Source organism: Nicotiana tomentosiformis, chromosome 6, assembly GCF_000390325.3.
Source record: "Nicotiana tomentosiformis chromosome 6, ASM39032v3, whole genome shotgun sequence".
NCBI classification, from domain to species: domain Eukaryota; kingdom Viridiplantae; phylum Streptophyta; class Magnoliopsida; order Solanales; family Solanaceae; genus Nicotiana; species Nicotiana tomentosiformis.
Window position 1 is genome coordinate 134,216,032 of NC_090817.1, and position 9,683 is coordinate 134,225,714.

The 9,683-nt window shown below is 35.4% G+C and overlaps 1 protein-coding gene across 3 annotated transcripts; it reads left to right on the top strand.

Annotated features, from left to right (window-relative positions):
• Positions 1-206: 206 nt before the first annotated feature.
• Positions 207-8,265, top strand: LOC104118538 (uncharacterized). Of its 3 annotated transcripts, none has more exons than XM_009629802.4 (19): positions 209-575; positions 1,578-1,832; positions 2,208-2,332; positions 2,526-2,570; positions 2,679-2,760; positions 2,844-2,912; positions 2,989-3,159; positions 3,262-3,327; positions 4,281-4,349; positions 4,583-4,753; positions 4,831-4,889; positions 5,031-5,201; positions 6,429-6,532; positions 6,642-6,739; positions 7,276-7,398; positions 7,482-7,530; positions 7,603-7,664; positions 7,828-7,889; positions 7,975-8,265. In XM_009629802.4, exons 1-19 carry the CDS (start codon positions 384-386, stop codon positions 8,033-8,035), a joined length of 2,034 nt encoding a protein of 677 aa, XP_009628097.1. In that variant the 5' UTR covers positions 209-383; the 3' UTR covers positions 8,036-8,265. The 3 variants fall into 3 exon arrangements, 2 of the variants coding, with proteins under 2 accessions (XP_009628097.1, XP_009628098.1); XM_009629803.4 differs by having other exon boundaries at positions 7,615-7,664; XR_011408877.1 differs by lacking the exons at positions 7,828-7,889; positions 7,975-8,265 and adding an exon at positions 6,826-6,865 and having other exon boundaries at positions 207-575.
• Positions 8,266-9,683: the final 1,418 nt, after the last annotated feature.

Sequence of the window (9,683 nt, forward strand, 5' to 3'; positions counted from 1 at the left end):
AATCGTGAGGAAAAAAGAAGTATAGAAGAAAAAAAATAGAAAGTAAATATATCATTTAATTTAATGAGAGAGAAATTAATTGTATTAACTCACTCAATGTTACCTTTACCAAATTTTAAAATCTTCTATTAATAATTTATAAATATTATATAATTTATAGTAGTACTTAGCAAGTAGTAACTATATAGTAGTGTAGTAATAATTTTTTGGGCCTTAAGTAATTGGGGCCCAAGGCAATGGCCTTCATACCCTAGAGCTGGCCTTGGATTTTAATGGCTTTAAAGTTGAATTCCGCTGTGTTTTTACGTAGAATCCGGATCTGTGGATTACATGCATGCTGCGATTGTGAGTTTTGCAATAGCGTAGAACAGAGTGTTTGAATAATGGACAAGAAAAGTTTAGTAAAGAAGCCAAGCGAAAAGCGAATACAGTATACAATTGGATCCGAACATTACACACTGTACGAGGAGGTAGGGCAAGGAGTTAGCGCCTTGGTTCATCGCGCTCTTTGTAATCCTCTCAATGAGATCGTTGCCATCAAAATCCTAGATTTCGAGCGTGATAAATGTGATCTGGTAAAAAAAAAATTGAACTTCTTTTTATCTATTTACGGCCTTAATTGTCACAATTGATTAATTCTTAGCGTTGAAACCAATTTGAAATCAATGCTTGTTATTTTCTTATGGCGTTGGTTTCTCCAAGTTCCGTTTTTTATGTACATCAGACTTTTCACTCTCCACACTAGTTATAGTTTTTATTTGGTTCATTCTTGATACACAATATTTCAGATGTTAAAGTACTAACTGAGCTTTGGTAGCTTGGGTTTTCAGTACTGAAAATAGCTGAATAGAGGTCTTATATTCATTGTTGGAGTCATATCAGTTTTTCAGTTGAGTTATTATAAAGTAGTGCTTTTTTCTTTTTTTTGTTTCCCAGAAAAAGGGATTGATAAGCCTTATGACTTATCCTATACCTAGTAGAAGCAGCTAATATTCCCACTTCGAAAGAAAGTTTATCTTTGCTAGTTAATATTGAGATGATAATCTTGGACCAGTGGTTAGTATTGAGATCAAAGGTTGTGGTGGTGTGGTAAGTATCCCTCCATCCTTAACCAGAAGTCTCGAGTTCGAGCCATAGGAATAGAGTCGCCTTTGGTAAGAAGCGCTTTATCCCCAAACTGAACTTCCCGACAAGAATCAGGATTAGTCGGCCCCAAAGCGTGTATCGAACACCGGATGAGAAACAAAAAAAAAAGGGTAATCTTAGAGCATAATTAGATTAAGTTGTGCTCCTAAAAACTCTCTATTTTGCAATTATCATCTTGAAAAAAGCTCCTTGATCTTCGCTTTCCGGGTGAATTCATTAATCCAAGCTTGGAAATCTATAAGTATAGAGTTCTTATCATCATCGTGCAATGGAGGATTGAATGTGATGTATTTTCTGTATTTTTCGTGAAAGTCTATGAATTATTTACTTCTCGAAAGTACCTAAGTTTACAGATATTATCATTTCGTTTGTATTGTGGTTGCTGATACTTCGATTAAATGAAGAAGCAAGTTGGCTGATCTCTAATCCAGGACCGCGTCTCACGGGAAGCACAGATAATGGTCCTAGTTGACCATCCCAATGTTCTTAAATCACACTGCTCCTTTGTATGTGATCAAAATCTTTGGGTTGTCATGCCGTACATGGCTGGAGGTTCCTGTCTCCACATACTGAAGGCTGCTCATCCTGATGGTCTCGGAGAGGTGGTTATTGCAACAGTCTTACGCGAAGTGCTAAAGGGTTTGGAATACCTTCATGATCATGGCTACATTCATCGGGATGTCAAAGTAAGTCCACCTGTTACATAAAGCCATTACTAGTTTCTTCGCATCAGCCGATCCTTTAAGCATTTGATGAGATTATGTATTCATCCATCAGGTTTCACTGTAGAGTCTTGCACTGCATTAAAGAAGGTGTCTATTGGACTTCTATTGCAACTTGTTTAATTAATTTCATTTTAGGATCTCTTTGGAGTTTGGATATGGTATCAAAGAAGAATCTTTAGGATATCTTTTGTGTTTTACGTCCCATGCAAATATAACAAAGGGAAAATTCTTAATCCATCCTGGTAGTTTAGCAACTGCATGGACAGATGAACAGGACGATAACTTTTCCATAACCTTTTGGAACTTGAAATCAACATACTTGTATGGTTATTGTAGGCTGGAAATATTCTCATTGATTCACGTGGTGGAATAAAGTTGGGAGATTTTGGTGTATCAGCCTACTTGTTTGATTCAGGTGATAGGCAGCGTATACGGAACACATTTGTTGGAACTCCCTGTTGGTATGCTTTAACCCAGAGATTGCTTCTCTCTTTTTGCTATTTAGCTTTTGTAATGTCTGTAGTAGTTGATAACCGTTGAAGAAGTCTTGTTTATACATAGCGATGCACATTCAGAAACTTAGGCATTAAAAATATTGATAAGCTCAGGTTCAAATATCAAGTTGTTTCTCCATAATTTACATTTCTTTTACAGGATGGCACCGGAGGTCATGGAGCAATTGCATGGTTATGATTGCAAGTAACATTTCTGTGTATTCGTACATTCTGCTTTTCCTAATTTTACTTTATCTGTAGGAAGTCTTTTGTTTTTTTGTTTTAAAATGTATTTTCTAATGGTTCCCCACAGAGCTGATATTTGGTCTTTTGGCATAACTGCTTTAGAGCTTGCTCATGGACATGCTCCTTTCTCAAAATACCCTCCAATGAAGGTACAGTGACAGTGCATCCTAAATTTGCTTTCCTGGTGGAGCCTTTGTGACCATAAATGCATTGCATGTTTTTCACTTTGCAGGTATTGCTAATGACATTGCAAAATGCACCACCGGGCCTTGATTATGAGAGGGATAAGAAGTTCTCAAAGGTATTTCTCAAACCATTAGTGGTTATGGTCCATTAATGTTATTAACATCTGCTTGCAATATTTTGTTTCTTCTCAGTCCTTTAGGCAAATGATTGCTAGTTGCTTGGTAAAAGATCCTTCAAAAAGACCTTCAGCCAAAAAATTGTTGAAGCATCCTTTCTTTAAGCAAGCTAGGTCCAGTGATTATATATCAAGAACATTGTTGGAAGGCTTGCCAGCTCTTGGTGATCGCATAAAAGACCTGAAGGTTTCATAAGTTTTCCCTCCTCTTTGGAGCCATATATATTCCATCTAGATGATAACACAGCCTCAATATTTCTATGGTAACAAGAACCTTTCTTAATTGTAGAGAAAAGAAGAAGACATGCTAGCGCAAAAGAAGATACCAGATGGGCAGAAAGAAGAAATGTCACAGGTTCTGTGCCATAACCATAGCCAACGTCACTAGAAGAAGACTCTGATGATTTGATATCTTAATACTGAATAATATATTAGAACTGGAATTTGTGATTTTATAATCATAAGGGTTATTAGACGTGCATGCGTGATACTATATGGTATGGTACATATATCGTTGTCTAGAGCATGTACTCAGATCCTGCTTGTTCTCTCCTTCTCACACACATATATATATGCTAGGCATGCATTAGGCAATAAGATGGTTCCCTTTCTATGTGAAATGCTTAATTCTGTCAAATTTGTAGAAGAAACCAAAAAGGAGAAATTCAGAACTAGAAGTGGTAACTCATACAACTTAGAGTCGCTGGTTTGATGCAGTTCAATTAATTTTTCCTGCATCTCATCCCTAATGTTTAGATTATATACACCAAACGAATACAGGTAATACTTTTTAATGGCTTAGACATAAAACAGACACTGGCAGTTTGCTGGGAAAAGAGATTAAGGGATTATATTTAGTTCGCATGCATATTATTTTGCTATGCTGTGTGCCCAAGACAATATCATTTTGCACAGTTTCAATAGATTTACTTCTTGGAAGCTAAACAATACCCCACCTATGTTAGCCCAGCAAAAAGCTTCATGATATTATTAGGATTGCCACTTTACTGGAAAGGCTTTTCTGATCATGGAGGTTATTTTTTTATCATTCAATCCAGAGATTTTTAGTTCTAAGAATACAGCCTCTAGTAGAGGGTAAAAAAGAAAAGTACTTAACTACATCTCTTGCAGATGACACAAGAAATATCAAAATTGTACTTAAAAGCAAAGAAAAGAAACTAGTAACTTAAAATTGTATTTATTTCTACCATTTGTCTCGTTCGTTGGCTTATTGTTAAGGTACATTGTTTTGAAAGTCTTTTCTAACATTATAAGTTGAACCTTAATCTGATTTAACATCGTGTGCAGAATGAATATAAACGTGGGATTAGCAGCTGGAACTTCAATCTTGAAGATTTGAAGGCACAGGCTTCCTTGGTATTTTAATCTATAATTTATTGCACATGTACCAATAATATCTTTAATACACGTGCTTTAGCTTTACTTTTCTGATGAGAAAGTTGTCTGATGCGAAGAGGGCATACGATGTTTGGTTTCTCAAAGACAAATTAATCATTGTTTTAAATGTTAATTGTCGATTTTTTTTCTAAAAGCTAGATATGTGAACACTAGTTTGCAAACAATACTTTTCTTCCTTCTTTTACTTTTAGATTCCAGATGAGGAAATTCTTGGTGAGAATTACCAAGGTGGGAGTACAAATTCACTCCCAGGGCTTGACAACCAAGGAAACCGGCTTCAAAATCAGTTATCTTCTCTACAACTTCCAAAATTTCAGCATCAATTCTCCTTTGGAAGTCAAAATTCAGATGCTACAGGATTCGTATGTCGATGTTCACTTAGGTTTTATATGATAGGAAGCAATTTGGGTTTTCCTCCTAATAATGCATCTCTCAACAGGATGATGACAATCCATCTGCCCCTCCTTCGCCTGCCGACCGCACCATGACTTATAGCAAGTAAGAAATCTGATGCTGAGAGGTCTCATCAATTGCTCTTGTATCATGTTTTTCTCCTAATCCAAAGGACCTAACAGATTTATATTATATGGTGTCATTATTACTTTTGCTAAGATGACTATGCCTATTTCTACTTTTCAGAGCTAAAAACGAGAAATTTGATGATGATTTAAGCATCGCTAGTTCAATTCAAGATGCTCAAATGTCACAAAATTCTTCTCCTTGCTATGAGGAGATGAGTGTGGTGGGAAAAGGTGAACACGGGACTCATGCAGAAGCATTTGAAGGCATTCCCATAAATTCTTGTCAAAGGTATGATCTCAATTTTCTTAAAAACTCTTGGATATTTTGCGGAGGTGGTTTATGTCCTGTCAAAGGATGCTAAACGTTTTCCATGTGAACTTTAAACATTATGTAGTAGCACAATACCAGCATCTACTGTCTTCAGCATTTTATTTTTCTGGACTTACTAAATAAAATCAGCCTTTTATTCCTCCAAATAAATACTTTGATTGGGATTCTGCTCTCAGCGAAATACATTTGAACTGGCAGGGACATCGTACTCTGCCTTAATTTTGTTAATAGAGGATAGAAGTGATTATTGTATTTTCATTCCCTTTTAGAAAAGGAAATGAAATATGGTCTCTAAATTGCTCTCTCCAACATCAGGAAATACTGCAGTGTATGGCTGGCTTGTGCATTTTGTTCCTTATTTTATATCCCTTTTGTTATAATGTCTTACCATCAACTCCTTGTGATGCTTGTGGGTCTCGATCTCTCTGTCGACATCATCAAACCTTGTGATTGTCACAAAAAAATGTCTATCCCAAGTTTGTTGACCGATGTTAGCAGTGGCGGATCCAGAATTTTCATCTAGGGGTGTCAAAATATAAATAATTAGATATATCGAAAAGTCAAGGGGAGTCAACGCATAGCAAATATACATAAAATAAAAAAATTATCTAGTAAAATAGTGTAATTTTTCGGCGAAGGGACACCCCTTGCTTCAATGTGGCTCCGCCACTGGATGTTAGTAAAACGAAGTACATGTTAGTAAATAATTATGGATATCGTGAACAATGAAAAAGAAGGTTTTACCAATTAATGATCTAGCTTAGATAGCAAATCGGAGGCCATTTGAGTGAACCGAACGCTTAAAAGATCTGAAAATTTTCAGTTGAAGTAATCTGCACTTGCTAGACTGAAACTCGGACTACTTTTTGGACTGATTATCTTTGGACTAAAGCTAGTTCTTTACTAAATCACCGATGTTCAGGCAATTAAGTATGTAAAAGAATGACATGCCTGGGATGATTTATTTGCAGTTTTCTTTAATCAAATTCTTTAAATATGCTTTTGTGAATTGCGAAATTGTTTCAAATATAAAAATTGAGTAAATAGATTTCTAATTTTCCTTTTGCTTGAAGTCATTGCCCGTGTGCTTAATTGCTGGTTTCTTTAGTTTGGCAAGCAACCATTTTTTTGTGATGCCACTTTTTTGCAGAGTTTCTAGTATTGTCTTTTCTTTTCTGTGTTTAGGGATAAAAGTTCATCACAAAATATTTCCAGTTGCAATGTGGCTTTTCCTCAAACATCAGATGATTTGCCAGCTGAAATATTCATTAAACACTCCAGAACTTCAGGCAAGTTATAATGATACAACATGTATCTTTTATCTTATATACACTTTAATCCGAGTACATTTGCATTCATTGGTTTAATATTTGCTTGCTAAATCAAGACTGTATTTAGCCGGTAGCAGTGAAGATCTTGATGAGAAGACTAAGTATCAAGTCGTTCAGCAGAGAGGACGGTTTAAAGTTACCTCTGAGAATGTTGACTTGGAAAAGGTGAATGTCTAGCGGTTAACTTTTGTCTTGATGATGATGCTGAATTTCTCCTAAACTGGGGAATCATTTCTTGTGTTTTTCTGCAGGTAAGTTCATTTTATGCTACAAAAGAGCCACAGCTTGGAGGTGGTTTTCGACAGTGTCCCTCCCCTCTCTCTTTCTCTCTTTTTCTTTCTCTAAGAATAGTTTCTTAGCTTGTAAAACTGAGATGGTATATGTGCTCGCATATGGTGTCTCTTCTTTAGTGGATGTTCGAAGTAAATTCAAGAATCTCGAGTTCTGTAGTGGTTAATATTGTTCTCATCATTCACAAGTACTGTGTTGCTAGATTAAGTTTCAAGCATATCATTTGAGTTAGTAATGCGGTGGTAGAGTATGCAAATGGCTTGTTAATGTATGATGAATCAGAAACAAAAAGATTAAGGACTTGAAACATAATCCTATTCTAAATCTAGTCTTGTAAACCACTGATCTCTTCCTCTCTTTTCTTTTTCATCTTCTATTGTATTTATCTAAAGAATTTATGGATCATGTAGGTGACTCCAGAACATCCGGCTGCTACTCAACCGTTACCACCTGATGCTACACCAGCAAATCTTTCTTCCCAGTCCATATTTCCACTACTGCAAAACGCTTTACAGGCAACTATTACTGGAACAGTAAGAATGGATCTAAATCGATCATCTTGCTAGGATTTTCTTTTCTTCTTATACTTTGTAAAAACTGCTTTTACTCTTAACAGGAGAGTATTCTTAGTGCAATGAGGCAAGTGACCCGTGGTGACTCCACAGGTATGGCAATTAATGCGTCTTGATTTCACGTTTATCTTTTCCATATGATCTGGTCTCACTTAATATGTTCAGCTAATCTTTCAGTGGACTTGGGATGCGTTCCGTCAAATTCAGTTGGAGTGGAGAAATCACTGGTAAGGATTTGTACTAATCTTGTTGCTACAGCCTCTGCAAATTCAACCATTTAATTGAATTTGGCTTCTCAAACCAGGAATTAATATTCTGTAATTTCTCTGTTTCCTTAATTTTTTGGGGGATCCAACATACTATATGACATCTTTCTCTCTTTCTTCGTAGTTGGAGGCAGCTCTTGACAGGGAGAAGGAATTAATTCGTGAAAATAATGATTTACGGTTGAGGTACGATAATTATACGTTAATATTGCAAGTTTATGCCGGCAATTATATCTAGTGGTGTTGAAGCTTCTGTTTCTTTGATATGTAGGCTATTGGTTGCTCAAGAAGAGCTTCAAAAATATAAAACAGAAAATAAGAACTCAAAGTGACCTAAACTTTCACGTAGTCTGCATCAAAGTGAAGAAGGAAATAGCTATCTTTGTAAATGAGATACCATAGTTAACAGATTTAATTTCCATCTGTACAGTTGGTTTGTTTCTACTTTCTAGGAAGCGGTAAGTTGTTTTTGCTTATTCTTGTTTGCTAGGCTGATTCCTGTTAGAATAAAATACTTGGGGATACTGATTCATATTTTGAGTTAACACCACCTTTACATGAATTTGCTCCGTTTTTATTAGTTGCACCATAGGGAAGTTTGTTCTGGGTAGTAGTCTTTGCAATTTCAAGCACTTCTTTCATTAAGAAGAGTTGAGGATCTCACTCTAACTGCATAAAGTCCTTCGCTGGCATGTCAGTTTAGCTATGCAATAAAAAGTGTGTAATGTTTTTTAAACTGAATGGGACATTGAATTTTTCTGTCAATTTGGCAAACAACTAACCACCATCAACTCCCAGATTGTTTCTGTAGCACTGCATAACGGATAACTAGACTTGTTTTATTATTCCAACCTTGTGAAATCTCTAAGTTGTGTGAGCTATCGAACTGAGGAATACAATCATCATCGCTATTTTTGCTCCAAATAACTTGTGATACCTCCCATTGGTATGTGAGTTATCAAACCGAGATTCAGTGGTCACGTACGCTTTGCCTGCCGATCACAAGAAGTAAATGAAAGAAAGGTACTCTATTTGGGTTTATCTTCTGACCGGTAGATTGTTCAGAGTACAATGATCAGACTATCTATTTTTCTGTCCCGAGCATTAATTCCTTGATTATTTTATAGCAAAGCTTACGTATTTTGATAATACATAGAAAGTACTACTACTATACAAAAATACAAAATTGTATAATAAGAAAATATCTAAAACATAAAGAAAAATAATAAAATTGAACTAAACAACTATGTTTGAATCCAAACTAATTTGAGACGGCTATATGAACCTTTAACGACCCTTCATTTAAGCTTCTAAGAAATATTATAAAAATGTCGTATAGAAGGGGAAAAAATTATTATAAAACAGTCATAGGACCTTTTGCAACCTCTCTTTTGACACCCTACCTGATCTCCTACTTCCTTGTAGGCTTCCTTCAAGGGCGTGCCCATTATTTTTTAAATTTTATGGTTATAACTCAGTTATTTTTAATCTGAATGCTCAGTTGATATATCTATATAAATTGTTATTAATTTTTCTGTATAAGTACTAGTGTTTGACTCCAAAAATAATATTCATAACCTCGGTTCGCCATTGGCTTCCTCCAAGGGCTTAGAACCTCTCCCCTTCTGTAATATTCAACGCTGCCCTCCCAATTGTACCTTTCTCTGTCTTTTAGCTAAAATCAATCATACGATGTATTCCTATAAGTTTATAGCTATTTAATATTATGGTTTATAATTCAGGAGCATCAACAGTATTAATAGCTCAAACGAAGTGAGAGGGAGAATGTAATTCAGTTCGAACGATGAGTTTATCCAGATTCAATAGTATTGTTACTTACCAATTTGTGTCTAAATATTTAACTTATTGTTATATTGGGGACTTGGATTAATAATTTTTTATTATTTGGAGACTAATAAGTACTATCAAATATTGGAACTGAAACCTTTTTTTTTTTTGTGTAAAAGATAAACTGCATTA